At 44.8% G+C, this 27,761-nt stretch overlaps 1 protein-coding gene across 8 annotated transcripts; it reads right to left on the reverse strand.

The window, feature by feature from the left end:
• Nucleotides 1–8,982: 8,982 nt before the first annotated feature.
• Nucleotides 8,983–17,170, reverse strand: LOC123443564 (probable E3 ubiquitin-protein ligase RHC2A). 8 transcript variants are annotated; one of them, XM_045119990.1, is made up of 6 exons: nt 11,587–17,170; nt 10,935–11,002; nt 10,778–10,852; nt 10,054–10,130; nt 9,572–9,729; nt 8,983–9,261 (listed from the first exon to the last, which is right to left on the reverse strand). In XM_045119990.1, exon 1 carries the CDS (start codon nt 15,188–15,190, stop codon nt 13,760–13,762), a length of 1,431 nt encoding a protein of 476 aa, XP_044975925.1. In that variant the 5' UTR covers nt 15,191–17,170; the 3' UTR covers nt 8,983–9,261; nt 9,572–9,729; nt 10,054–10,130; nt 10,778–10,852; nt 10,935–11,002; nt 11,587–13,759. The 8 variants fall into 8 exon arrangements, 7 of the variants coding, with proteins under 7 accessions (XP_044975925.1, XP_044975921.1, XP_044975924.1 ...); XM_045119986.1 differs by lacking the exon at nt 10,935–11,002; XM_045119989.1 differs by lacking the exon at nt 10,935–11,002 and having other exon boundaries at nt 9,572–9,752.
• Nucleotides 17,171–27,761: the final 10,591 nt, after the last annotated feature.

Consider the following 27,761-nt stretch of genomic DNA (forward strand, 5'->3'; position numbering starts at 1 on the left):
CATGTTGGTCTAGGCAACCTCGGAAGGAGGGTTGTTGTTGTAGAGATGAGACCATGGGCTGACATCTCATGGGACGAGAGTGGTCAGTAAAGGCATGTCAGGGTGTGATGGTGGTGACACTGAGATATATCATCGAGAGAAATTGTGCGATGCTAACTTTGCAGGAAAAATCTTAAACCTCCTAAGTCGACCGTAGATTGAGTCTTGTTAGTATGTCACCATACCTTTTGTGCTGCCACGAGTCTTTCGGAAAGGGGATACGGTTCAGTAGGTCGTAAACCTATTATCGACTGCACACCAAGTAGAGAGGCCGGGATGAAGGTATCCGTGGTACCGGACTAAATCTAGTCATCCGGTTAGGTGTCATGGGCGTTTTCCGGTTTGGGACAGAGAGGGAATGAACCTTCACGCGGTATAAATGTGATCCCATGCTAGTCAAGGAAGTGACCTCCTCGTCTCATGGTTTTTACCTCGCAATGTATTTCGGGTGATGCCGGTCTTCGCGGGGTTGAAGATGGTGTGTGCTGGTTCTGAGTGTTTACTTCTAAATACCGTACACGGGATTAGTCCGAGTGACTATTGGAAACCGTGGGCTTTGGGTAAATAGTACAACCTCTGAAGCGTCGAAACTATTCGAGTGGCCATGTCCATGGTAAAGGATGACTGGTTGACTAGTCAAGTGTCGGTCTTCGGAGCAATTAAATTAAAATAGGATGATGCGTGTGAACCAGGATGATAACCTTTATTATTTTCATGTTTTTCTGAGGTTGACTAATCTTCTTGGTATATGGTGGATGTTCATAAATATTATTTGACTGTGGTCTAACCCTTATGATTATTATAGTTGAATATCCCTCGGATGGTTCTACCTCCTTGATGTTCATCGTTATTATTAATATATCATATAAGCCCTTTATGTTGTGTCGCTAAGATGCCCAACTGTGGCGAATATTTATTTTTTATGACCTTTCTGTGGTGTCGTTAAGACGCTCGACTGTGGTGAATATTTTTTTTATCATGCCCTTTCTACGGTGTCGCTAAGATGCCCGATTAGGGCGAGTATTTATTTTTATCAAGCCCTGTATGTGGTGTCGCTCAGACGCTCGACAGTGGCAATTGCTATTACCTTTATATAAGCCATGTATGTGGTGTCGCTTAGACGACTGACTCTGGCACATATAGTAATATTTCTTTTCACAAGCCCCTTTATGCGGTGTCGTCCAGATACCCGACTGTGGCTTGTACTTCTTATCTTTCCGAGGTGTCCCTTGAGAAGCCCGATCAACAAGCTTATATTTACTGTTACTTTTCCCTACTTGAATATACGTTGTGGTGTAAATGAAATTACTACATGAATGCTTATGTGAATAATTTTTGTGGCATGATCAAGTTATTAAATGATTTCAGCATGCATCTCACCTGCTTTAACTTACCTCGTTTCTTGATGTTTGCGAGTACATTCAAAGTACTCACTGGTTGGTCCCTGGCTATTGTCTTGGCCAGATTTCATCGGAGAGGAGCACGATGTCGTCAACCTAAAGATCTAGGAGTCGAGGATAGCAGCCTTGTGAGATAGGAATTTATCCACGTCAGTTGTTCCTGTGGGAATGGAGTCCCATGGGCATTGGAGATTCCTTGAGTCGCTTTCACCGTCAACCTTAATTTTTGTTCAACCCAGTGGACCTTTATGGTATTGTAACCCAAACTTCGTATATTTGCTTGGGATTTCTGTATCAAGTGAGTGTTCACTAGCTAACAGTAGTCCTGGGGCTAGTGAACAGAAGGGCCTTTTTCTGGAATTTATTTTCTGAAAAACTGGTCTCCACATCCACATAGGCGACGATGAAGATTACGTCACTATGAAGCATCTGCCCCTCATGTTGGAGGGGTCAACGTGGGCGTGGCTCAATCAGCTACCCTCTAGTAGCATCCAGATCTGGGAGATCTCACCCGAGTGTTTGTCAAGACCTTTGAGGGCACCTACAAGCATCCATGCGGCTTGACTGAGTTGTAGCATTGTGTCCAGAAAATCAACGAGACTCTTAGGGAATACATCTACCGGTGCACCACACTGCACAACACCGTGGAGAATGTCACCGAACTCCAAGCCGTCTGCGCTTTGAAAGCAGGCACTCGGTATCAGGAGGTGATTATCATGTTTGGTCGATTAGGGACCTGTCCCTCAGTCGGGCCATGGAAATCGCAAATCGGTATGCGAATGGAAAATAAGAATACTGCCTTCACAGCGGTAAAGGCCGAGCCAGCGAAGCCCCTCTGTCTGGCAACGCCGGGAAAAATCAGAAGCGAAAGGGCGACCCATCTGGAAAAGTTGAAGTAGTTGCTGTCCTCGGGCAGAACCAGAACAAGTCCAAGAAGAAGAAAAAGGATTGTGCAGGAAAAAAGAAGGCCGGGTCCAAGAGCAGACTCTTGGACCAGCCGTGTCCAATTCATGCTCGGAAGTACGACGAAGGGGAGACAATCCTCGCCAATCAGATGGCTCGCGACTATCGTGTGCGACAGAAGGAGATGGGGAAAGAGCCCTACGGGGACAAGAAAGATGAGGATGACCCAACGAATGCCTCCAGGTATCCGAACATCTAGGGGACCCTCATCTTTGCTGACGTTGAGAGAAAGAGCCGATTGAAGGTTATCAATCGGGCGGTGAACATGGCAGCTCCGACTGTCACAAAATACCTCGACTGGGCAAAGACGCCCATCACATTCGACCAATCGGATCATCCATCCAACATAGCCTCTCCCGAGAGACACACGTTGGTGGTCGATCCAGTGGTCAATGGGTTCTGACTGCGAAATGTCCTCATGGACGGTGGTAGTGGCCTCAACATCATTTATGTCGACACTCTTAAAGCCATGGACATTCCGTTGTCCTCGCTGAGCAAGAGTAAAATGCAGTTTCACGGGTCATCCACAGGAAGAAGGCTGAATCACTCGGCCAGATCACTTTTAATGTCGTATTCGGCAGCGAGAAGAATTTCCGCAAGGAGAGGTTGACCTTTGAAGTGGTTGACTTTTGCAATGCCTATCACGCCATCCTATCACACACCAAAAATTTAATAACATTTTTATAAATTAAAATATTGCCTAGAACAATTTTTTTAGAAATAAATTGCTGCATAACTATTTTCAAAGCCCCTTTCCAAAAACTTTTCCTTTGAAGTGGTATTTTAAAGATCATTGGAGTGATTGAGTCCTTGCTTGAGACCATTTTTATTAAAGAAGGATGTTCTTCTAAATCTGACCATGATTGTTTAAATCCTAATTTCTGATCTTTCCATTGATTTCAAAACCAATCCTTCTCTTTAATTATAAGATTTTCCTCCAAGTAGGAGTTTTTGAAAATTCATGTTGGGACTTAAGTGCTTGCATCAAAACATTTCTTTTCTACTAACAAATCCATTGGAGATCCTTTTTATAAATATTTTTGCCAAAGTTTCTCTTATTCAAAAATGGTTTTAAATTTCTTTAAAGGACTGTTTTGCACTACAACCTTTGGATAATTTCCTTTAATAGTTCCACAAAAAATTGAAGATAACCTATCATGTCCCTCGATAAATTTTTTGTCAAAACTTAGCCAAGTGTTTGGATAATTTGAGCATATTACCTTCTTTTTTGTTCTCGTCCATTTGGAATTTTGCACTACCACCACTCGATTTAATCTTTCAAAAATTTCACAAAATTTTGGGGATGTCAAGTGATGCATGAGATTCACTTTTATGCAAAAACCCAACTTGGTGCTTTGGAAAAATTTAGCAAAACAATCAATTTTCAGTTCTGCTCTATTTTGGTACTGTCCACTACAACCATGTTTTGCCTTGCTCAAATTTCCTTAGGGTTTTTCCTACTTGTAGAACACCCTACCAAAACCTTAATTCCATGAGTTGAGACCCATTGGATGATTTTAAATGCATGTACTGATAGACCCAACTTGTTGTCCAGAATTAATTTTCTCAAAACTTTGCGTTAACAAGTTTAACTTTTTGCCAAACTAACTTTACCATTATGACTAACACCTAGAGAGACACTGATCTAGAGATTTGGGTTGACATCAAAGCTACTTAGAAGCCTCTGGAATTTCATTAAGCACCTATGGTGAATGGCCAAATTTGACATGGGTTTTAGTTTGCACTTTGGAGTTGCTCACCTGGCCAAATACTCATGTCCAGCAGCCTTGCCTTAGCCTCTAAACCCAGACTGCTAACTTGTGGACGATTCCCGGCCTTTTTGGTCTCCCTAGCTTTTTGTCGAGCAGGTGGTGGGCGTGTCCATAGCGGGCCCAGAGTGCGCAAACGGCTGGCATGCACACCCGAGCTGCAGCGCCAACAACCCCCGTACCCTTGCTCTTCTAGATAGCCACAGGAATGAGTCAAAGCCTCAACAAGACTTCTCTCTCCTTGTTGTGCCGTGCTGCACACCGCTATCGCGCCCGAAGCACTACAGTCACTGGCAACACCGTGGTGGCCGTCTCTCGCTTCGGCCCTACCATGGTCACAACGGCCCAAGCAGCCTCAGCGTGCCAGGTGCCCTCTTGGACCACCCCTGCATCGCCCTCGTGCTGCCAGCGCCGCTAGCTTATTCCTGCCGCCCCGTGCCATCGTCAGATTCTGTCGCCGGCGATCCTACCGTCTGTCGCCGCAGAACCGACCCAAACCGGCTATAAAAGGGACCCCCGAGCCCCTTGGACTAGGCGGCAAACCTCCGGAGCCCGCAACCATCTTCCCCGCCCCTCAATTCGGTCGAAGCCTGTCCCACCTCTCCTCTCTGTCCGCAATGCCGCCTGCCATCTCTGGTTAAATTCCGGCACCCCAATCCCCTATCGTCCCACCTTGGCCCATGCTAACCTCCCCAAGCCCTACCTAACACATTTCCGCTGAAGATCCGTGCAATGGTCGCCGTAGGCCGAACCAAGTTCGACGGAGCTCTCTGCCGCCGTGGCGAGACGAGGCTCACTCCCGAGACCCCCGGTGATCCTTTTGCCTCCAGAGGATGGGGTCCTCATCCCTGAACACGCGGGTGTAATCATCTCCGGGAACGGAGCCCCTTGCGCCGGCAAGCATCGCCGGAGCTCGTCCCTCACCCTATCCCTTGCGAGCGGGAGGAAGGAGAGCAACCCGATAGGGGGACCCCGCCTGTCGGCGAGTTCACTGCTGGCCCATTGACGCGTACCCCCGCAGTGCGTCTCCCCCTGAAAAAGCATATCAGTGTGAGTACGCCTCCCCTGTTCTGGTAGCGCACTTTCAGCGAAACGTTTTCTTTTCTTCTTGTTTTAAAAACAGAGTTTGACCAAAATTTTGAGTGGCCCTAACTCCAAATGAACTGAATCTTTTTCCTACGTGTCTCAAATTTCCTCTAGTTTATTTATAGATTGATTTCAACAAAATTCAAACAACTTTTATGTGTTCTTTTGTGATTGCGTGTTAAATAGCATGATTTTCAAAATAGGAAATTGGAGAAAGGAAACTCCCTTCAAGATGTTGTGGTGCACACCACCCTCCTCAACTCCTAAGGCAAGCATCTGGACCCTGGTTTGTTTTGGTTGTGTGATGTTTATTAAAATTCCCACATAAAATCATGCTTGTATCTGATGAATATTTTGTTGTTGATAAATATATGTGATGCACAGGATGAGTGGGTACTACCTCATGCCTCGTGTGCCATGCTGGTCTTGACAACCTTAGAAGGAGGTATGTCGTGCTAAAGATTAGACCATGGGCTGACTTCTCGTGGGACGAGAGTGGTCAGTGAAGGCATGTGGGGGTGTGACGGTGGTAACACTGAGATATATCTTCCAGAAAAATTGTGTGGTGCTAACTTGGTAGGAAATCTTAAACCTCCTAACTTGATCATAGATCAAGTCTTGTCAGTAAGTCACCTTACCCTGTTGTGCTACCACGCGTCTTCTCGAAAGGGAATACGGTTGAGTAAGTCGTAAACCTATTGTCATGCACACACCAAGTAGAGAGTCCGGGATGAAGTTATTCAAGGCCCTAGACTAGATCTAGTCATCCAGTCAGGACACATTGGTGTTTTCTGGTCTGGGACCGAGAGGGACTGGCCCTTACCTTGTAGCGCGAGTATAAATGCGATCCCATGCTATTCGAGGGTGTTGGCCTCCCGGTCTCATGGTTTTTTTACCTGGCAGCCTAGTCCGGGTGATACGAGTCTACGCGGGGTTAAAAATGGGTGTGTACTAGTTCTGAGTGTTTTCCTCTAAAATATCGCACACGGGATTAGTCTGAGTGACTATTGAAACCCGTGGGCTGTGGGTAAAGAGTATACCCTCTGTAGAGTCAAAACTATTCGAGTAGCCACGTCCATGGTCAAGGACGACTGGTTGACTAATCAAGTGTCGGTCTGAGTGTTGGTCTTCGGAGGAATTAAATTAAAACCGGATGATAACCTCTATTATTATTATGTAATGTTGAGGTGGACTAATCATTATGGTATATGTTGAATGATTATGATTATTATTTTACTGTGGACGAACACTTATGATTATGATTGTTGAATATCCCTACGACGGTTCTACCTCCTGGATATTCATCGTTACTATTATTACTTTCATATAAGCCCTTTATATGGTGTCGCTCAGACGCCGACTATGGCAAATATTTATTTTTATAATGCCCTTTCTGTGGTGTCGCTAAGACGCCCGACTGTGGTGAGTATTTATTTTTATTATGCCCTCTCTGTGGTGTCGCTGAGATGCCCGACTGTGGCAAGTATTTATTTTTATTATGCCCATTATGTGGTGTCACTTAGACGCCCGACGGTGGCAATTGTTATTACTTTCATATAAGCTCTTTCTATGGTGTCGCTTAGACGCCCAATTGTGGCTTGTATTGCTTATCCTTCTGAGGTATCACCTCAGACACTCGATCGAGAAGCTCATAATTGATTATATCTTGTGTTGCTGGCTTATAAATGATTGGTAAGAGTGAATTTATTGTATGAATGTGTATGTGAATTGATTTTGTGGCATGACCAAGCTATTGAATGATTTCCGCATGCATCTCAGATGTTTTAACATATGAGTTTTCTTGATGTTTGCGAGTACATTCAAAATACTCACTGGCTTGTCCCTGGCGATTGTGTTGGCGAGACTGCATTAGATAGGAGCACGATGTCATCAACACGTAGATCTAGGAATCGAGGATAGCAGCCTTGTGACATCAGAATTTATCCATGTCAGATGTTTCTATGGAAATGGAGTCCATGGGCTAGGAGATTCCTCGAGTCGCTTCCGTCGTCAGCCTCAAACTTTATTCAACCGAGTGGACCTTTATGGTCTTGTAACCCAAACCTTGTATTTTGCTTGCGATTTCTGTACCAAGTGAGTGTTCACAAGCTAACAATAGTCCTCGGGCTGGTGAACATAAGGGTCTGTTTTCTGGAAATTGTTTTATGAAAAATCGGTCACTACAACCTTGGTATCAGAGCCAGCCTGACCATTGGCTAAACCTATCTTAGCCAGGTCGCTATCCCTAGCCTGGATATTTATATATTCGCAACCCAGCTTAGCCTATCCCATAGCCAACCACAGTGACCATCCGACATATTTTTGGCAGTCGATGCCCAACCTGTTAGACCAGCGTTTAAGCTCTGTGTCTATGACTGACACCGGAGTTGTTGCATCCCCTAGCATGCTATGGAAGACTCCCTAGCCTATATAGTAAGGCCTTGCCTCAACCCCAGCAGACCGCGGTTTTGAGACCACCACCCAAGTAACCACATACCTGCTAGATGCTTGGCCGCGTTCTTTGCAACGAGACCGCCGTGTCCGAGACCGAGACTTCGTAGCCATCCTCGCCGACCTCAACCGCCAAGTTTTCGGCATAGAAGATCCTCCAATCTATGTGGTGCATGAGGAGCCTGCGAGTGCGGTTATTCGTCACTTTTCGGCCTGGGTGCACATCTATGTAGGAAGTTGCTCGTTGGAGTGTCCTTACCATTTCACTGGTAGAGCACCCACCAGCGAAGCCCAAGCCCATCAGCTTGCAGCCCGAGAAGCTATAGTCCAGCTGCGACATTTGTTGCCATGGATGAATAGCCGACCGTTCTGCTACTATCCTAGTCGTGAAGGCTATGGTAGTCCAACCTAAGTTGCCAACGAAGACCTATAGGCAGACCCTGCCTTGGTGCAAGTTGTGCGCTATTTGAGAGCGCAGGAGGTACTCATCGATCAGATCACCTCTGACCTGGTCATGAACCGCACGTCAATTGCTCGCCCGACATTGGCAAGTAGTGAAGCTGCAACCGCCTCCAGCAACCAGCCCATATTGGTTGGGAGACCTATGGATCCCTGAGATCTGCCCCAGCCTTTATGTTAGTCAACCCAACCATGATCCCGGCGGAGCTTCACCGTAGTTTGGATGCTTTATGCAATGAAGTTGTGCCAAGGGCGCGCCAACCGAGACGTTGTCGCCACCGCAGCCATGCAACCCTATTCAGTGGCCAAGTTGACACTGGAGCTATGACAAACGAAGGAGCCTTATTGGCTACTAAGCACGTCCGCTCAAAGGCCAACGAAGGTGGAACGACACTACAAGAAATAAGGTCAATTACGACTCTCTATATTGGTCATTGATTCGTCATTGTTGTCGTTTATTGACCTTTTTGACCAAATTTATAAGGTCAACAGTTGGTCGTCAAGAATGAACAAACATGACCTTTCTAAAAAAAATTGTCATAGATATCTATTGACCAAAATTTTCGTTTGATCACTACCCATTTATGTGAACCACGTAAGATCTGACGTGACCAAGCTAACGTGGCATTGCTAGTGATCAAGTGGAATCATTATAAATTTCATAGCCCAGTCCACCAATTTAGCCTACATGGGCCTGGCCCAATACCTATTTTACTATTGAGAATGTCTGATTTGTTTGGGTTGATGCATTATTTTGCCAGAAGCACGCATATCTCAGGACAGGCCCATTAAATAAAGTACAACGGAATAAAATATTGCAAATAAACTGTATATTTCATTTCAATAGCACATCACATGACATACAATACATCATCCACGACTCCTCTACACATCAAGGTTCAAGGCCTAACAAGTGCACATCAAAATAATTTTACAATGCACAAAAGAATACTTCTGCAAGTGCAAGTGCATAGAAAGAGGATCCAACAAGTGCACAATCGCACATCAAGAGAGTTCTACAAAGATTGGATGAGAAGCACAAGTTTCTTCTCATCCTCTTCCTCTGCACAATCTGCCACTCCTACCATTGCCGCCTGCAAGAAGAAAATGATGACAAGGCTCAAAAAGCAGACCAAGAAAACTCACATGATAGAGCATCAAATACTAATGCATGGATAAGCCTATAGACAACGCTCTACACGCTAGGCGACGCATGGTAGTTAGTGACCAGTATCTGTAATGAACAGTAGATCCACTTATTAACTAAATATGAATAGTAATGAATCAGGAGAGAAGTTGAGCTAGCATAAGTTTTTGTCTATCTAGAAGTTTCATGCAGGTCTAACAGAGATCATGCGCATTTTCATGAATCATTAGAGAAGAGCCTGGCCGTAGAAGTAATACCACTATGTAGGGAAACTTGTTGATGAGACTGCCGTCTAAAAGTGCATAGGAAATGTGCTGGTGCTCCACGCTGTTGGTCCATAGGTGTCATCACTGTAGCTTTTACACAATAGTTTAATTGTATAGCCAGCCAGGAAAGGACGCTGCATATTATTGGCCTGGATAACAAATCATTTAAACCCTGCATCACTCACTTTTACAACTATATCAGTGGGAAAGCAGTATGCTTTGCTGGGTGCAGGCCATGCAAGTAAAAACTGTTAGATCAAACATATATTAGAAAATAGCATGATGTCCAAAACAACCAGGAGAACGTAGATACATAGAGAACTAAATGAGACGTTGCAGTGCAAACTTGACTGGCACTCACAAAACAGCCAAACATGGTTCATTCAACATTTGTTCAAATTCAGCAAGACTTTAGCACATCAATAAGCAATTAGCTACGCATATAAAATAGTTCTTGGGCTTTGATGGCATACCACTGTAGGCTATTGGACAGTGCCATAAACATATCGATGAATTTGGAAGAAGACTCCCAAGCAATCTGCTTCCTTTCCTGACAAAGCCAATGTACATGGAAAGATTTACACAATTGATTTGACTGGAACAATATGAACATGGGAACAGTAAGAAATATGAATAACTTATAGTTTTTATTTGAAGGTCAGACGCAAGTGACCTAGCAGCTCTACAATCTAATTGATGATTTCACTTGGAGAGCATGCGAAGGTGAATCTTTTCTCTTTTTTATGTTTCTGCCGGAAATTTGTAGAGATAAACATATTGCAATGAGATGAAGTCTATAAAAACATCACATATTTCAATTTTGTTGTTTTCAACTAAAAACCAACATGAAGTAACTACAGAGAGGCAAAACAACAAAGGGAGGTACTTTGACAATAAGCATTCCCAATGCTTTCATTTAGAGCCAAACATCAGTCAACACACTTAGTGGCCGCATGCATCAACCTGATGCAGAGGCCGGGGGATAACCTCCTTTTTAAAAAAAAATCAGTCAACACACTTGTGCAATTATGACGGAAACAATTGTGCTTCCAAAATAATCAAGAGTCTTGTGTAGTTTAAGTTCCACTGGTAAGATATGTTACATTCAATCGAAAACTAACAAAGGGAGTTTTACAATAATTACCACCGAAAAAGCAGAATTAATTGTTAACTGCGCTAAAGTATGTACACATCTACCTAGTTCCTCTATGCATCAGTGTGCGAAATTAGTAGCTCCTCGAGGTCACCAATCGAATCGACGATGAACAGTGGCTGTTAAAAAACAAAAAATGATAAATTCAAATACGGCAAGACAAGAGGAGAACAAAAATTCATCAACTAAAAAGCAAGCCACCTTTCAGCAAAGCAACATCTTCCTTAGAAAATGAAAAAGTCAGCCATGAAATTGGCAGAATAAGACACCTAACATCAGTTAAATAAAGGAAAACAAATTATGACAGAAAAATGGAGAGATTTGCTCACACCAAAGTACATGGCCTCGCATTTTTCTGAATAATAACTCCAAAGAAATTTCCGTTTCTTTCTATTTAAATCAGTCTATACAAAGTCAACATAGGGTAGTCAGGCAGACGATACACTGATGGACATAAATACGCGTGTCATCAAAAAGTTTTAGACATCCCTCTTTGTCCTGCAGATTAGTATTGCAAAATGTTGTGGCTAAAGTGTTGTCTGGTTAATACTGCATTCCTTCCTTACCAATAGTGTTACTTCTACGTTCATTGCTTTTGTTGACATCAGATTGTGTATATATGAAGTCTGCAGATGCATGTCTAATTGCCCTCAGGTTCAGACCCGTATTATCATGCAATGGCTGATAGTTGAACTCTCTGCACGCCACAATTTTGTCTGCAATCTGATCATATTTCGGTATAGTAGTTTCAAGGGATAGAGAATCGCAGATGCAACTCTCCAGTATCTTCACTTCTTGATTATATTAAGAAAACTTAAACTAAGTATCTCTTATCTAGGATGGGGAGACATACCTGCGACCTGAGAATGGGGAGTCCGCAGCCCCGGCCTCGATCTTGCAAGGCGGCGCGGCGACCGGCGACCAGCAGGGAGGCCCGACCGGCGGTGGGGGGAACAGCTGGGAGGCCCGACTGGCGACCGGCGGTGAGGCCCGACCGGCGGTGGGGCGACCAGTAGGGAGGCCCGACCGGCGATCGTCGGTGAGGCCCGACCGGCGGTAGAGCGGCCGGATGGCCTACCCTCCCAACATGTCGCGCACACCAATGACTGTGTCGACCGGTGAGGGCGACGGCGGCAGCCGGGAAGGTCACCAGCGGTGGCTGGGAGGCTCGCGGCGACTGGCGGCGGCGGTGGGGAACCCTAGCACTGGGGTATTTTTCACTCGTGAGAGGAGAGTTTGAGTGGCTTCTGCGTGCTGGTTTGTGTTTTTTTTTACACTACTTAGCATGCACGTGCAACGCGCACGTAATATCAAAGAGTCATGGTTCATTTTGTCCTAACTTCTTCCGCTAAGGGGAAAATTACGACGAGAGTTTGCCACTTCCTCTGTCGTCAAGATAGTGGGTCCCCGCATCCATATACCATCGCTCCAAACTGGAGGGGAATGCTTTGACTCCAGCGTGCTGACGATGTCAATGCACCGAAATAATACAACCTACTCTCGGGGTTGTGTTACGTGGTGACAATAGTAAGAAAGCACACAAAAACAGTCGGGTCTTTGCCTTTGCTGAAAAAGATAATATCCCTGGTGAAGAAAGCAAGAAAATAGGTATGAGGAGGTGACCTTGATGAGTACAATGATAACCAACTTTAGAGCTCAACAAGCTTGTAGAGTAATGCTTTATAGAATCTTTGCTACGGTCTAAACCTTCCAACAAGTCATGGTTACAAAGGACGGACCCATGTAGCATTGAGCGAGATGGAATTCGAAGAAACAATTGGGTGCTGCCAACAATTTAAGCGCTCGCTATCCAGATGCTAGCATCAATAACAAAACTTCTCTTGTTGTGCCTCACATAATAATGAAAGGGTTATTTGGATCTTTCACTTCTGGGAGAGATGCCAGCAGATTTGATGAAGATATTTCACAAATGGTATTCTGTTTTTTAGAAACTATGACAGGAATGCAAGGATGGTGACAATAGTCAAAGAGCATAAAAAGACACTCAGCTCGTTGGCTTTGTTGAGTACGACAAAAAATATGACGTCCTGTCCCTGGTGAAGAAAGCAAGAAAAGAAGGATGAGAGGTGACCATGATCAATACAATCATATCCATATCCAACTGAAGAGCTTAAAAAAATGTAGGCTGAAGCAGAAAATATCTTGAATGATGTTTTGTTCAATCTCTGCTGCAGCATCTGCAACCTTCTAACAGGTCGTCGGTACAATCAACGAGCCCTTAAGAAATAATTGAGGTGCTGAAAACAATTTATTTATCATAAGTGTTGTGCAGCTCTGCTTCACATAAATCAAAAAGGTTCTTGGATCTTCCTTTCCTGGAACAACAGATTTGATGAAGATATTTCCCAAATGGTGATCATCTTTTTTTTGGAAAGTCTGACAAGAACGTAAAGATGATGACAAATAGTAACAGAGTCGCACACACACACACACACACACAAAAACAGTCAACTCAGCTGCCTTTGCTGAAAAAGACGGTATACCTGGTGAAGTGAAGAAAGTAAGAAAACAAGGATGACAGGGTGACCTTGATCAGTACTACAATGATATATCCAATTGAAGAGCAGAAAATATCTTGAGGGATGCTTTTATTGAATCTTTGCTATGGTCTACACCTTCCAACAAGTCATGGTTACAACGGGCGAACCCACGTCGCATTGAGCAAGATGGAGTTGGAAGAAACAATTGAGTGCCGCCAACCAACAATTTAAGCGCTCACTATCCAGATGCTTGCATGCATCAGTAACAAAACTTGTCTTACTGAATGATATTCCAAAATGCAACAGGAAGACCATCCGTCTTGAATAGGCAAACTGGAGGACATTTCCATTGCAACATCTCTAGTTCTGCTCCTCTATGTACAAAACAGCATGCAATTTGCGCTCTACAAATCATCTTTATATCTCAACTGACTCGTATATAGAGTAGAAAAACATCAAACGGAAGCAAACATCTGCGGCTCTCCAACATCTAATATCGTATATTCCCAGTGTGTGATGCAGTTATCACCTGGCGATGGCATCTGCGTGGCTATCTTGGGATCTCCAGCTCGTGCTGGAGCTCCTCAGACCGCGGGTGAAAACCGAGCTCCACTCCGACCTTGAAGATGATGCCCTAGCAGCATTGGTCGAATGGGCATGCCCAAAGCAGGCAAACATGTTGTCGAACATGCGTCTGACAATTCCCCTCTGCGACGAACGGCTCCCTCTCGATGACCATGAGATCCTCCTCGGTGCGCCGCCATTGTTGAAACCGCCGTCCACCTCAGTGTAGACAACTGGGAGCTCCCTCTCTCCTGCCCTCCGACCACTAGCAAACCTCCCAACGGCAAAGCCTCCTCCAGGAAGCCGCCAAATCGTCAAGCCCACTGTCGTCTCCTCCTCGCTGCCAGCCTCGGCCCCAGTGTTGCTGCCCTGGTCGTCGGCGGCACCCAGGTCACCCGCCGGAGCAGACCGCGGCACGTCCGTGGGCAGCTCGTGGCGGCACACGGGGCACGAGTTGCGCAGCGCGAGCCACGGCATGATGCAGTCCTGGTGGTACATGTGGCTGCAGGGCATCTCCCCGGCCTCGTCGCCCAGCTCGAAGGCCTCCTTGCAGACGGCGCGGTGGGAGTCGGCGCCGACGTGGCAGGCGGCGAGGACGACGGTGGGCATGGACTCGACGGCGGCATTGGAGGCCGGCGGGTTGTCGCAGGGGTGGACGGCGCCGAAGCCGCCGGCCTCGATCTGGGCGAGCTGCTCAAGGAGGCGCTCGACGCCGGAGCCCATGAGGAAGTCGGACATGCTCTCGGGCAGTGGGCGGAGGCCGGATCCGGCGTCGTCATCGTAGAAGAGCTCGAAGCTGCTGGTGGCGCCGGTGGCGTCGTCGCCGGGCGGTGCGGCGGAGCGGCGCAGCACGATGACCGGGTTGTACGGCGACCCCGAGCGGTCCCCCGAGGCGCCGCCATGCGTGCCGCGGCATGGCCGGACCTCGGCGGGCGTGTCCGCGGCGGCGCGGCGGCGGAGGAAGGCGGCTGGCGCGACGGCCCTGCGCGGCGGCGGCGCGTCCATCTGCTCCAGGAAGCCGCCATCGCAGCCGGGGCAGGCCAGCCCGGCGTCCCCCTCCGTGCGCACGAACCGCTCGCAGCTGTAGCACCAGTAGGACGGCGCCCCCGCCGCCACCGCCGGGCCGGCAGCCGTGGCCGCCCACCGATCCATCGGGAGTAGCCCCCGCGGAGGCCGCCCCCTCCGCGGTAGGGTTGGCGCGGACCGCGGCCCCTCTCCGCCTGCTTCCCCTCGCCGTCCTCCAGCTGAGGCGCCGCATATCCGCCGCCGTAGCCGCCCTCGAAGCCGTTGGCGTCGGTGTCGCCGTGGTCGCGCCTCGGGCCGGTCCTGATGAGAATCCCGTGATGGTGGTGGCTGGATGGTCCCGTGATTACAGGGGACGTTGCTGGGCATTTTCTCCTCTATTTTTTTCTTGCCTGATTGGAAGTTTCGTTGGTGGAGTATGTTCAGCCTATTGTAATTGCTAAGTACACCTAGCAGACGGTGGATTAACGAGGGCTGTTAGATTAAGATCTGTGGGATTAATCGTGGGGTGCTGATTGATTGTTTTTTTGTGGGGCGTTTGATGGGGTGTCTGTAGTGTAATTCTTGTTGGATTGTTTATTAGTAGTATAGATGTTCTGGGGTGTTTTTTGGTGCAGTGTACGTGATCTATTTTCAGTCGCGAGAGGGAGAGGCATGTGGCTGTTTTTTTCCTCTTTGCCCTCTTCTCTATGACGTACCAGACGGCAAAACTTAAGTTTTGTTGTCAGCCCTCACGAATTCAAGACAACAAAACTGCCAACCGTTTAGGTCTGTTAGCCACAACCATGGACAGCTTTTTGTCGTCATTTGTAGCGTAAACAGACGGCAAAAATCGTGCCTTTGCCGTCTTCTGACCAACTAGTTGACGGCAAATCGTGCCTTTGCAGTGTGTTGTTTTTCGTCGTTTGGTTTTAGTGATTTTTGACGATAGTAGTTTTTTGCCGTGTGTCCATGACGGCAAACTTCCCGTTTCCAATCAACCCCAACGATTTGTTGACGACAAAGATTATACCTGTCTGCATAATAGTTGATTCCTGTAGTGCCAGAAACAGATCCTGGCCATCCACTCCTCCTACATCCAACGATCCAAAACCCTCCCCTCATCCAACACACCTCTATCACTTTTTCTCTTCTTCTTTTTTCAACCGGTAGCACTTAATGACCAATTTGTGTAATAATATCATGACCTAATGGACGCAAAAGGTCAGAACATTATGGGCTTTGGACCGTGCTAAACTTACTATGACCAATTTCGGAATTTTGGTCATGGATCAATGACCAATTAAACCACCGTCATTTTTTGGGGTCATAATTGAGCATTTTTCTTGTAGTGCAACTCCGTCAGAGTAGCTGTCAAGCCCTAGTAACCGTGTTATCCTTTAATGTTGTATTCGCATGTTGTTATAAGCTAGTTTTAAATAAAATTGCAGGATGCGTGCCCGCCTTTTCCTTTAAAGTATAATTACATAACTAGTATTGGCGAGACCGCATTGCATTAGAATTAAATTTGTGAGCGTGACCACCTAGCCACCAAACCAGCTACCCAAGTGATGCGTCACTTGGGAGTTGATACCTCAGTTTCCACCCCGATGAACCAAGTCACACCAGTGTTATATTGTGTGTCCCTAAACCAGGCACCTATTGAGACCACCCATGATCGCTCCTAGCACTTCTCACCAAGTGCACTACCTAGAGCCAGTCCTCCCCATGACTACGACTACTGGAATCAGAGAATATGTCATTAGCCTGTTCTTTGCCGTCTTTTGGATGATGGCAAGGACCCTCTTTGCTGACAGCTTCCAGAAAACTGGCGCCAAAGATATGGCTGATGGCAAAGGGCCTTTTTGCCATCAGCCAGTGCTTTTGGCGTCTGCCAACCGATGGCAAAGAAGGGTAAGGCAAACGGCAAAGGGCCCAGACCCCACCATCCCACTCTGTCATCTGCCAGCTGATGGAAAAGAGGTGGCAGGCAGACGATAAAGAATAGGCCTAACGGTCGACGCACCGCCGCCCCATACCCCCTCTTTGTTGTCTGCCACGGACGACAAAGCCTAACTACCCTAATGGCCGCCGTTAGCCCCTCTCTCTCCTCTCTTCCCTATTTCCCTAACGGCTGGCTACCCCACCCTGCAACTCTCTGTCTCTCTCCCTCGCCCTCACTCCCAGCCCGCGCCGCCAGCAACCGAGCTCCCCCGCGCCGGCCACCCCTCGCCTCTCCCTCTCCCTTTGTTGGCCCCGTCCATCCGGCGCCCCTTGTTGCGCCCACCCCGTAGCCGATGACCCTCCCCGCAACCGGCACCCCACCATACAGACGACGCCCCTCCCTGTAGCCGGCGCCCCTCCCCGCACTCGGCGCCCTGATATGTCTCAAACGTATCTATAATTTTTGATAGTTTCATGTTGTTATCTTGTCAACTTTGGATGTTTTATATACCTTTTATATCTTTTTTGGGACTAACTTATTAATTCAGTGCCAAGTGCCAGTTCCTGTTTTTTCTATGTTTTTGACTCTTTTCAGATATGATTTTGGAACGGAGTCCAAACGGAATAAAATCCCCGAAATAAATTTTTCCAGAACTGAAGAAGACCGGGGGACTTGAGGGCCAAGGCAGGAGGCCCACAGGGGGCCCACAAGCCCTGTAGGCGCGGCCAGGGGGGCCCACGGCTACGAGGCTTGTGCCCCCTGGATCTCCCCTGCCCTAGCTCTTTGGCCTATTTATTCCCTAAAATCCCAGAAAAAATCAGGGCGTCAACGAAACCACTTTTCTGCCGCCGCAAGCTTCCGTTTCCGCGAGATCTCATCTGGAGACCCTTCCCGGTGCCCTGTCGGAGGGGACTTTGGAGCTGGAGGGCTTCTACATCAACATCATTGCCACTCCAATGACTCGTGAGTAGTCCACTTCAGACCTACGGGTCCGTAGTTAGTAGCTAGATGGCTTCTTCTCTCTCTTGGATCTTCCATACAAAGTTCTCCATGATCTTCATGGAGATCTATCCGATGTAATCCTCTTTGGCGGTGTGTTTGTCGAGATCCGATGGATTGTGGATTTGTGATCAGATTATCTATGAATTATATTTGAGTCTTTGCTGATTTCTTATATGCATGATTTGATATCCTTGTAAGTCTCTCCGAGACTTGGGTTTTGTTTGGCCAACTAGATCTATGATTCTTGCAATGGGAGAAGTGCTTGGTTTTGGGTTCATACCGTGCAGTGACCTTTCCCAGTGATAGAAGGGGCAGCAAGGCACACATCGTGTTGTTGTCATCAAGGGTAACAAGATGAGCTTTCATCATAGATATGAGATTGTCCATCTACATCATGTCATCTTGCTTAAGGCGTTACTCTGTTCTTATGAACTCAATACACTAGATGCATGTTGGATAGCGGTCGACGTGTGGAGTAATAGTAGTAGATGCAGAAAGTATCGGTCTACTTGTTTTGGACGTGATGCCTATATGTATGATCATTACCATAGATAATGTCATGACTTTGGGCGGTTCTATCAATTTCTCGACAGTAATTCGTTCACCCACCGTCTACTTGCTTTCATGAGAGAAGCCACTAGTGAGCACTACGGCCCCCGGGTCTATTCACAACTATCATCTCCGCTTTCATTTTTACTTTGCTTTGTTTACTTTTTGCTTTCAGTTCTCACTTTGCAAACAATCTATAAGGGATTGACAACCCCTTCATAGCGCTGGGTGCAAGCTCTTTGTGGTTGTGCAGGTACTTGTGACTTGACGCGATCCTCCTACTGGATTGATACCTTGGTTCTCAAACTAAGGGAAATACTTACGCCACTGTGCTACATCACCCTTTCCTCTTCAAGGGAACACCAACGCAAGGCTCCAGGGCCGCGGGGGAATCCTTTGCATATTTGCCAAGTAAATCCCTATAGGTGTAGCCAGCAGCAGAAGGATTTCTGGCGCCGTTGCCGGGGAGAGATCAAGTCAAGATCTATCCAAGTAAGTGTCACAAAATCATCTCTTGCATTTACCTTTTTTGCTAGTTGCCTCTCGTTTTCTTCTCCCCCACTTCACATTTGCATTTTTTGTTTGCCTTTTCGTTCCCCCTTTTCTCTCGCTTGCTTTCTGTTCGCTTGTGTGCCATGTGCCTTCAATATGCTTGCATCTTCGCTTGCTGAAAATCTAGTGATATTGATCCTCATCCACTTGCTAATCTCTTTAAGAGATCCAATTATGTTGATCCAATTGCTAGTGAGTTGAGTGCACTTGACTATCTTTATGGAGTTTTGCTTGAGATGCGTGAATCTGAAAATTGTGAGGAAGAAATTTATGAAGTGATCCACGAGGGCTCCTTGGATGAAAAGCATGATTGCAATGGTTTCTCTATAGATTCTATTAGTGACAACCATGCTAAAAATATGCAAAATCCTAAGCTTGGGGATGCTAGTTTTGCTATGTCCACTACTTCTTGCAATGATCATGAGTGGGGCGATGATTTTTCTTATGATCTTGAAAATTTGTTTAAGCCTCATGATGAATATGATATTTGTAATATTATTGAAAGCGGGTTTGGAGAAGTCATGACTTTAGTTGATGATAATCCCACTATTTTTGAAGAGCGTCCACTTTGCATGCATGTGGATCATGAAAAGAATATCCTATGTGATGGTTACATTGTTGAATTCGAATATGATCCCACATGTAATTATTATGAGAGAGGAAAATATGATGGTAGAAACTTTCATATCACTAAATCACCTGTCGATATGTTGAGATTGCTATTGTCTCTTTCTTCTTCCTTGCATATGGTAACTATTGGTTGTCTTGACAATCTGTTTTCCTATAAAATGCCTATGCATAGGAAGTATGTTAGACTTAGATTCCATCACCTTATGCCTAGCTAAGGGCGTTAAACAATAGCGCTTGTTGGGAGGCAACCCAAGGAATCTATCCTTTTTATTTCTGTTTTGTGTTTTCCACACTATCATAATTCTATTATGATTGTGTTTTTTGAGTTTCTTTTGCGTTTGTGCCAAGTAAAACCGTTATGATTAGTCTTGGGGATGATCGTTTGATCATGCTGGAAAAGACAGAAACTTTCTGCTCACGAAACGAATTTTCACTTTTTTTCTGTAAGAGCTTTTGAGTTGATTCTTTTTGCTGCAGAATTCTACGCAAATTATTCAGACTTTCGTAGTTTTTCAGAATTTTTGAAGTACCAGAAGTATACGAAGTATACAGATTGCTACAGACTGGTCTGCTGTTAACATATTTTGTTTTTGTTGAGTTGGTTGCTTATTTTGATGAAACTATGGATAGTATCGGGGGGTATTAGCCATGGAAGATTGAAAATACAGTAAGCCAACATCAACATAAGTAGAATTTAAGTTTGCTATAGTACCTAAGGAAGTTGTGATTTGCTTTCTTATACTAATGATATCACGAGTTTCTGTTTAAGTTCCGTGTTGTGAAGTTTTCAAGTTTTGGGTGAAGTTCTTATGGATAAAGAGATAAAGAGTGGCAAGAGCTCAAGCTTGGGGATGCCCAAGGCACCCCAAGTTGATTCAAGGATGCTGAAAAGGCCTAAGCTTGGGGATGCCCCGGGAAGGCATCCCCTCTTTCGTCTTCAATCCATCGGTAACGTTACTTGGGGCTATATTTTTATTCACCACATCTTATGTGTTTTGCTTGGAGCGTCTTGTATCGTAGGAGTCTTTTATTTTTGTTTTGTCACAATCTTCCTTGCTGCACACCTAGAGAGAGAGACATGCACTCACCGTGATTTTGTCGAGCTTCACTTATATCCTTTGGTTAGGCAATTCAGCTCACATGTGTTTCACTTATATCTTTTGAGCTAGTTGATTTTGCTCTATGTGTTTCACTTCTATCTCTTAGAGCACGGAAGCGTGTGGCGTGGTAGTTGATCTATGCTATGAAAGTAGTCTCAAAAGGGGTAGTTATCCAAAGGGATATGAAAATTCCCACCTTCATGTGCATTGAGTAGTTAGAGAAGTTTGATTCATCTCAATTAATTTTGAGTTGTGATTGTGGTAATATTAAAGTTATACTAGTAAGGTATTGTGGATCTAGAAATACTTGTGTTGAAGTTAGTGATTCCCGTAGCATGCACGTATGGTGAACCGCTGTGTGATGAAGTCTGAGCATGATTAGTTTATTGATTGTCATCCTTTGTGTAGCGGTCGGGATCGCGTGATGGTTTATACCTACCAACCCTTCCCCTAGGAGTATGCGTTGAATGCTTTGTTTCGATTACTACTAAAACTTTTGCAACAAGTATATGAGTTCTTCATGAGTAATGTTGAGTCCATGGTTTAGATGTGTAAGTGCATCTAGTGCCCCTTAGTGATTTTGGTGGTTTGAAGACTTATAGGTTAAGTATCTAATGTGTTTGTGAGTATACACATGATCTATAAGTCATTGAGGAGTTTGAGATAGTTGAAGAATATCGACCCCTAAAAATATATGTCTTCAGTTGAAGAAATGAATCGTGAGGAATCTGCGATGAAATTGATATTCCTCATGAAGATACTGATATTGAGAAGTCCGGTGGTTCCTGAAGAAAATCATTCTGAAGAATTTGAAGCATGAAGATTTACACTTTCTGTTTTACTTTCTTCGCATTTGAGTAATAGGAACACCGTACTGTTAAAGGGGGTCGAAGTCACACTATGGAATGAATTTCCTCATGATGCTCAACCCAAGCCTAATCCTACCAAAAGCCTCAAGTGAGGAATATGAGTGACATGAGGACTCTCACAGTTGAGGGTTCCGACTGTTTCGATAGCCACGCCAAGTCACTGGTCTTATCCACTCCAACGGTCATATTATTTAAGGGCATTAGTGTCAAATTATGTCGGGATGCTCCTAGGCTATAAATAGCCACCCCCACAACCACTAGCTGGTTGGCTGCTCCATTAGAAACTGACACTTGTCATAAGAGCAACCCAAATTCCTCAGAGTCTTTGAGAGTAATTCATCAGTGAGGAAATACACCATCCACCGAAACCACAAACCAAACCTAGTGATTGAGCATCACTGAAGAAGTTGTTCCCGTGTGGGACTGAAGCCTTTTACCTTTGAGGACTGTGCATCCTCCAGACGGTTAGGCGTCATGGTCTAGAACGTTCCAGCAGTTAATTGTGGATCGTCGAGTGACCAAGTTTGTGAGGGTTTGGAAGTCTGCCCTGAAGACTTACCACGAGTGTTGGGCGAGGACTGTGTGTCCTTAGCTCAAGGAGCATACGGTAGGGACTGTGTGTCCCGGGACTGGGTGTCCTTTGGTTTCAATACCAAGCCGCTCCAAACCAGATGTACAACTGTCACAGCAGTTGGAACTGGGTCATCAACGACTGTCTTCACTGAGAAGCGGGTTCTAATTCCTCAACTCTTTACTTTCCCTGTATTATGTGTTGATGTCTTTCACTGTGACTGTTTGAAGAATTTGCTGAAGACTTTCTTTGAATTTCCTCAACCCCAAATTCTTTACAATAGTTAATCATCATCTGTATTATGCGTATCTGCTTACTGTGCAATCTGTTTTCACATTCTTCACTCTGAAATACTGCTGGTGTGAACGTTTGCACGTCTGATCCTTTACTGTTTCCGCTGTAAGTTAGTCATCAGTGAGGAATTTCCTCAAAAGGAATTTCCTCAGTGATGAAATTCTAAAAATCTCCTATTCACCCCCTCTAGTCGATATAACACACTTTCAATTGGTATCAGAGCAAGGTACTCCCTTGTTCTGTGTGATTTTGGTTTAACCACCTGGAGTTTTAGTTATGTCGACTGCAGGCATGTTTAAGGTGACTGCAGCATGTCCTACCTACGAAGGAAAGAACTTTCCCTTCTGGAAGAACAAAATGCCAATGCATCTACAAGCTATTGATAATGATCTCTAGTATATTGTGGAAAATGGCATCCCCATCATCTCTGCCAGTGTTACTGCAGCTGATGTGAAGAAATTCAAGCAACTCGATTCTCAAGCGAAGAACATCATCTGTGGCCATCTGAGCCCTGTCCAGTTTGGAAGAGTAAGTGCTTTGGGATCTGCAACACTGATCTGGGAGAGACTGTGCAAGGTAAATGAAGGAGTATCAACCCAGCGTGACTCTCGTGTTGATATTCTTCGCAATCTCTTCAATCGCTTCAAGAGACATGACAATGAAAGCTGCCAAGACACCTTTGATCACCTCACTAACATATGAACTGCAAGCACTGGGAGCTCGAGACATCACTGATCACGAAGTTGTGAAGAAACTGCTGAGATCTTTGGATTCTTCATTTGACACTTCAGTTCTGATGATTCAAGAAAGACCAGATTACAAGATGCTGGATCCAGCTGATATACTTGAAAGGCTAAATACTCATGAATTCCAGCTAGAAGAAAAGAGAGATCTATATGGACAAAGCTATTCCAGACCACGTGCACTGAAGGCTAGAGCAATTTCCTCATTTGAAGAAGAAGACACAGATGACAACATTTGTGACCCTGAAGAATTTGGACAGGAGCTTGCAATGCTTGTGAGGAAATTCCAGAGATTTACATGACGTGACCAGTTCGGTAAATCTTCAAGAAGAGACATGAGGAAATCAGAATATGCATCCGAGGACTACAAGAAACGAACCTGTCACAAGTGCAAGAAATCAGGTCATTACATTGCTGATTGTCCCCGTTGGGGAAAGGAATCAAAGAAGAAGAAATACAAGGATGACAGTTCTGATGACTTGAAGAAGAAGAAGAAATCTTCAAAATCTTCATCTTCAAAGCCCTCATCACACAAGAAGACTAGTTTCAGAAAGGCTCGGGCACTTATTGGACAGGCTAGTCTTGGAAATGGACTCCGAGGCAGAATCAGAGGAATGTGATGAAGATGAGGGTTCTGGAGAAGACTCAGAATCTGGACAGGCTAGTCTTGCACTAGCAACCACTTTCGTCAGCAAGTCAATCTTCAATCTTGAAGAAAATGATTGCACCATTCATACTGATGACTATGCTGATGACTTCGCTCCAACCTATTTCTTCATGGCAAAAGGTTCAAAGGTATCAAATAATGCCTCCTCCTCTGATTCAAGTGACTGTGAACCTAATGATTATAAGAAACCCAGTTACAGTAAACTTGCTATCATTGCCACTAAACAACAAACTGCTCTGGAAAAGCTTCAGAAACTGCTAGACAAAAGTGATGATCTGTTGAATGATGAAATGAACCTTACCCAAATCCTCACTGATGACATGAAAAGTCTTCAGTCTAGATTTGATAATCTTCAGGATCGTTATGATACACTCCTCACTGATCATGAGAAGCTTTCCTATGAATTTCTTCAAAGAAAGCTTGATCTTGAAAAGCTGAGGATGTCTCATGATGATCTTCGTATGGAAAATGATTCATTACTAGCTCAACAAATCAACGCTAGTCAAGTTGAATTTATTCCTCCATGTCTTAAATGCATTGAACACAAAACTGCTAATTCCTCACCAGAATCATCAAATGCTACCATTGCTACAAATTCTTCAAATGCACCTGTTGTGTCTATTTCCTCACTTGAGGAAAACACAAATGTTACTAATGAAAATGCAGGGTTGAAGGAATTGTACGTGACAGGCATGTACAAAAGCCTCAAAGGACATCAAACCCTTTGTGATGTGCTCAAAGAGCAGATCTTGAACAGGAACCCGAGGAAAGAAGGAATTGCCTTTGAGAGGAAATTAAATGCTGATGGATCTTATTGGAAACCCGAGCAGTATCCCAAAACCTCATGGGTTGCTGCTACTGGGCCTCCTTTTGATCCATCTAATCTAACTGGCTTTTCATGTGAATTATCCTATTCCTCGGATGAGTCATTTGATTCCAACTATAAACTGTTCAAAAATCAATCTGGTGAAGTATTTGCTCGATATGTTGGAACTAACTGCAGGAATGGCCCTCCTCTGAGGAAAATCTGGGTTCCCAAAAGTTGTCTTGAAAATCTTCAGGTGAATGTTCTCATGACACCACCACTGAAGAATCTGAACCCCATATCAAATTCCTCAGGAGGACCAAAGTCTTCAAGAGGATCAAAATCCTCAACTGGTCAAAACTATGCTCGTACCCGTGCTTATGCGTCTAACATGCAGGGAAACTACAAGGAATATGAATATGAGCGTTACTCCTCAAATCATTATGTTCATAAATCCTCAAACCAGTTCTGTGCATATTCATATGAGTACTTTAACCCCCTACTGTTAAGAGAAGTGCATTGGCTTCAATGCCACCTTTCTCATATGGTGCTCGCAGGATGATGAACGCTTTGCCACCCCTTCAGATGTGGGTGGTGAAGAAATCGAACTAATCACTTCTGCAAGACAGGTCTCCAGATGAAAATCATCATCTGAAGAATTTGCTGGAGACCTGAGGAAATGCTTGATAGGACGCAAGCTAATGATTGATGAAATAGAAATATTTCACACGTCCTTACATTTCTGTTATGATGAAATTACTGAACTGATGAAATTAGTATCATATTCTTCAAATCTGAAGCATGTGAGATGGTAAGCTGTACTAATTCATCTGCAGGATGACAAACCCAAAAATACTGAGTGGGTTCTCGATAGTGGCTGCACACATCACATGACTGGTGATAAAAGCTTACTGATGAATATGCCACTAACTCCATCACCTCTGAAGCAAATCACATATGCTGACAAAGGTAAAAGCAAGGTATTGGGACTTGGCAAAGTAGCTATTTCCAAGGATAGGCATATGGACAAAGTGATGCTTGTTGAATCCCTTGGTTTTAACCTTATGTCAGTCTCGATGCTTTGTGATCTTGATATGATTGTTATCTTTGGTAGATATAGATGTGTAGTCATCATGGAATCTGACAGATCCAAAGTCTTCGAAGGTGTAAGAAGAGGGGATTTGTACATTGTTGATTTCTCGACAGGCCCTCAACCAGCCACTTGCTTACTAGCAAAAACCTCAGAAGGATGGCTGTGGCACCGAAGACTAGGTCATGCAGGCATGAGGAATTTGCACACGCTTGCGAAGAAGAAGCATGTCATCGGCATCGAATCAGTCAAATTCCTCAAGGATCATCTCTGCGGTGCTTGTGAATCTGGGAAAATGACCAGATCTAAGCATCCCTCTAAAACCATCATGACCACTACACGTCCATTCGAATTGCTTCATATGGATTTATTTGGACCTACTCACTATGCCACACTAACCAATGCAACATCTTTATATGGCTTCGTCATAGTTGATGATTATTCCAGATATACTTGGGTGCATATCATAGTGTATAAAACTGAAGTGCAGGAAATCTTCAAACGATTTTCTTCAAGGGCCTCGACGAACTTTGGCATCAAGATCAAACACATCAGGAGTGATAATGGAACCGAGTTCAACAACACTGGTTTTGATGATTATCTTGATGAACTTGGTATTACTCACGAATTGTCTGCTCCTTATACTCCTCAACAGAATGGAGTCGTCGAAAGGAAGAACAGGACTCTGGTTGAAATGGCAAGAACTATGCTTGAAGAATATCAGACTCCTCGTTGCTTTTGGCCTGAAGCAATCAACACCGCATGCCATATCATCAACAGGGTATATCTTCACAAATTCCTCAAGAAAACCTCATATGAACTCCTCACTGACAAGAAACCTAATGTAAGTTATTTCAAAGTCTTCGGTGCAAAATGCTGGATTAGAGATCCTCACCCTAGCTCAAAATTTGCACCTAAGGCACATGAAGGTTTTATGCCCGGTTATGGAAAGGACTCGCACACTTACAGAGTCTTCAACAACTATCACAACAAAGTTGTTGAGACTCTAGATGTGCGGTTCGATGAAACTAATGGCTCGCAAAGAGAGCAATTGCCTTCTGATCCAGATAAGCTGTCTCCTGAGGAAGCAATAAAGCTTAAGCCTACTGAAGACATTGTTCCCACTGAGGAAATTGGTGAAGAAACGATCCCCATCGCTGATAAAAACCAAGAAGATGCTCCTGAGGAAATTGCACCAGCACCACTTCCTCAGCCCAGACACAATCCTCAACCAGCTCATCCGAGGATTGCAAACGAAGTAGAACTTGACAAAATCCTCAACGACATCAACGCGCCAGGTCCTCTCACTCGCTCAAAAGCTTCACACTTAGTTAACTTTTGTGGGCACTTTTCCTTTGTATCCATCACAGAACCCTCAAAAGTTGCTGAGGCTTTTCTAGAACCGGAGTGGATCCAAGCTATGCAAGATGAACTTCTTCAATTCAAGCCGAATGACGTATGGGAGCTCGTCAAACGACCAGATCCTCGCAAGCACAACATCATCGGCACTAAGTGGATTTTTCGAAACAAGCAAGATGAGGACGGTCAAGTGGTGAGGAACAAGGCACGACTTGTAGCCCAAGGCTACACCCAGGTTGAAGGAATAGATTTCGATGAAACTTTTGCACGTGTTGCTAGACTTGAAGTTATTCGAATATTACTTGCTTATGCTAATCATCATAACATCACCTTATATCAAATGGATGTGAAAAGTGCATTCCTCAATGGTAAGCTTGAGGAAGAAGTATATGTTGCTCAGCCTCCAGGTTTTGAGGATCCGAAGAATCTAGACAAAGTCTTCAGACTCAAAAAGGCTCTGTATGGCCTCAAGCAAGCCCCTCGGGCATGGTATGATACATTGAAGGAATTCCTCATGAAGAAAGGCTTCAAACCTGGTTCACTCGATCCAACTCTTTTCACAAAATCCTATGATAATGAGATGTTTGTATGTCAAATATATGTCGATGATATCATATTTGGCTGTATGACAAAAGATACAGTGATGAATTTGCCTACATGATGAGTGAAGAATATTAGATGTCCATGATGGGGGAGCTGAAATTCTTATTAGGTCTTCAAATTCGTTAACAAAGCAATGGGATCTTCATATCACAGGAGAAATACCTCAAGGATGTTCTGAGGAA

This window comes from Hordeum vulgare, chromosome 3H, assembly GCF_904849725.1.
Source record: "Hordeum vulgare subsp. vulgare chromosome 3H, MorexV3_pseudomolecules_assembly, whole genome shotgun sequence".
Taxonomy (NCBI): domain Eukaryota; kingdom Viridiplantae; phylum Streptophyta; class Magnoliopsida; order Poales; family Poaceae; genus Hordeum; species Hordeum vulgare.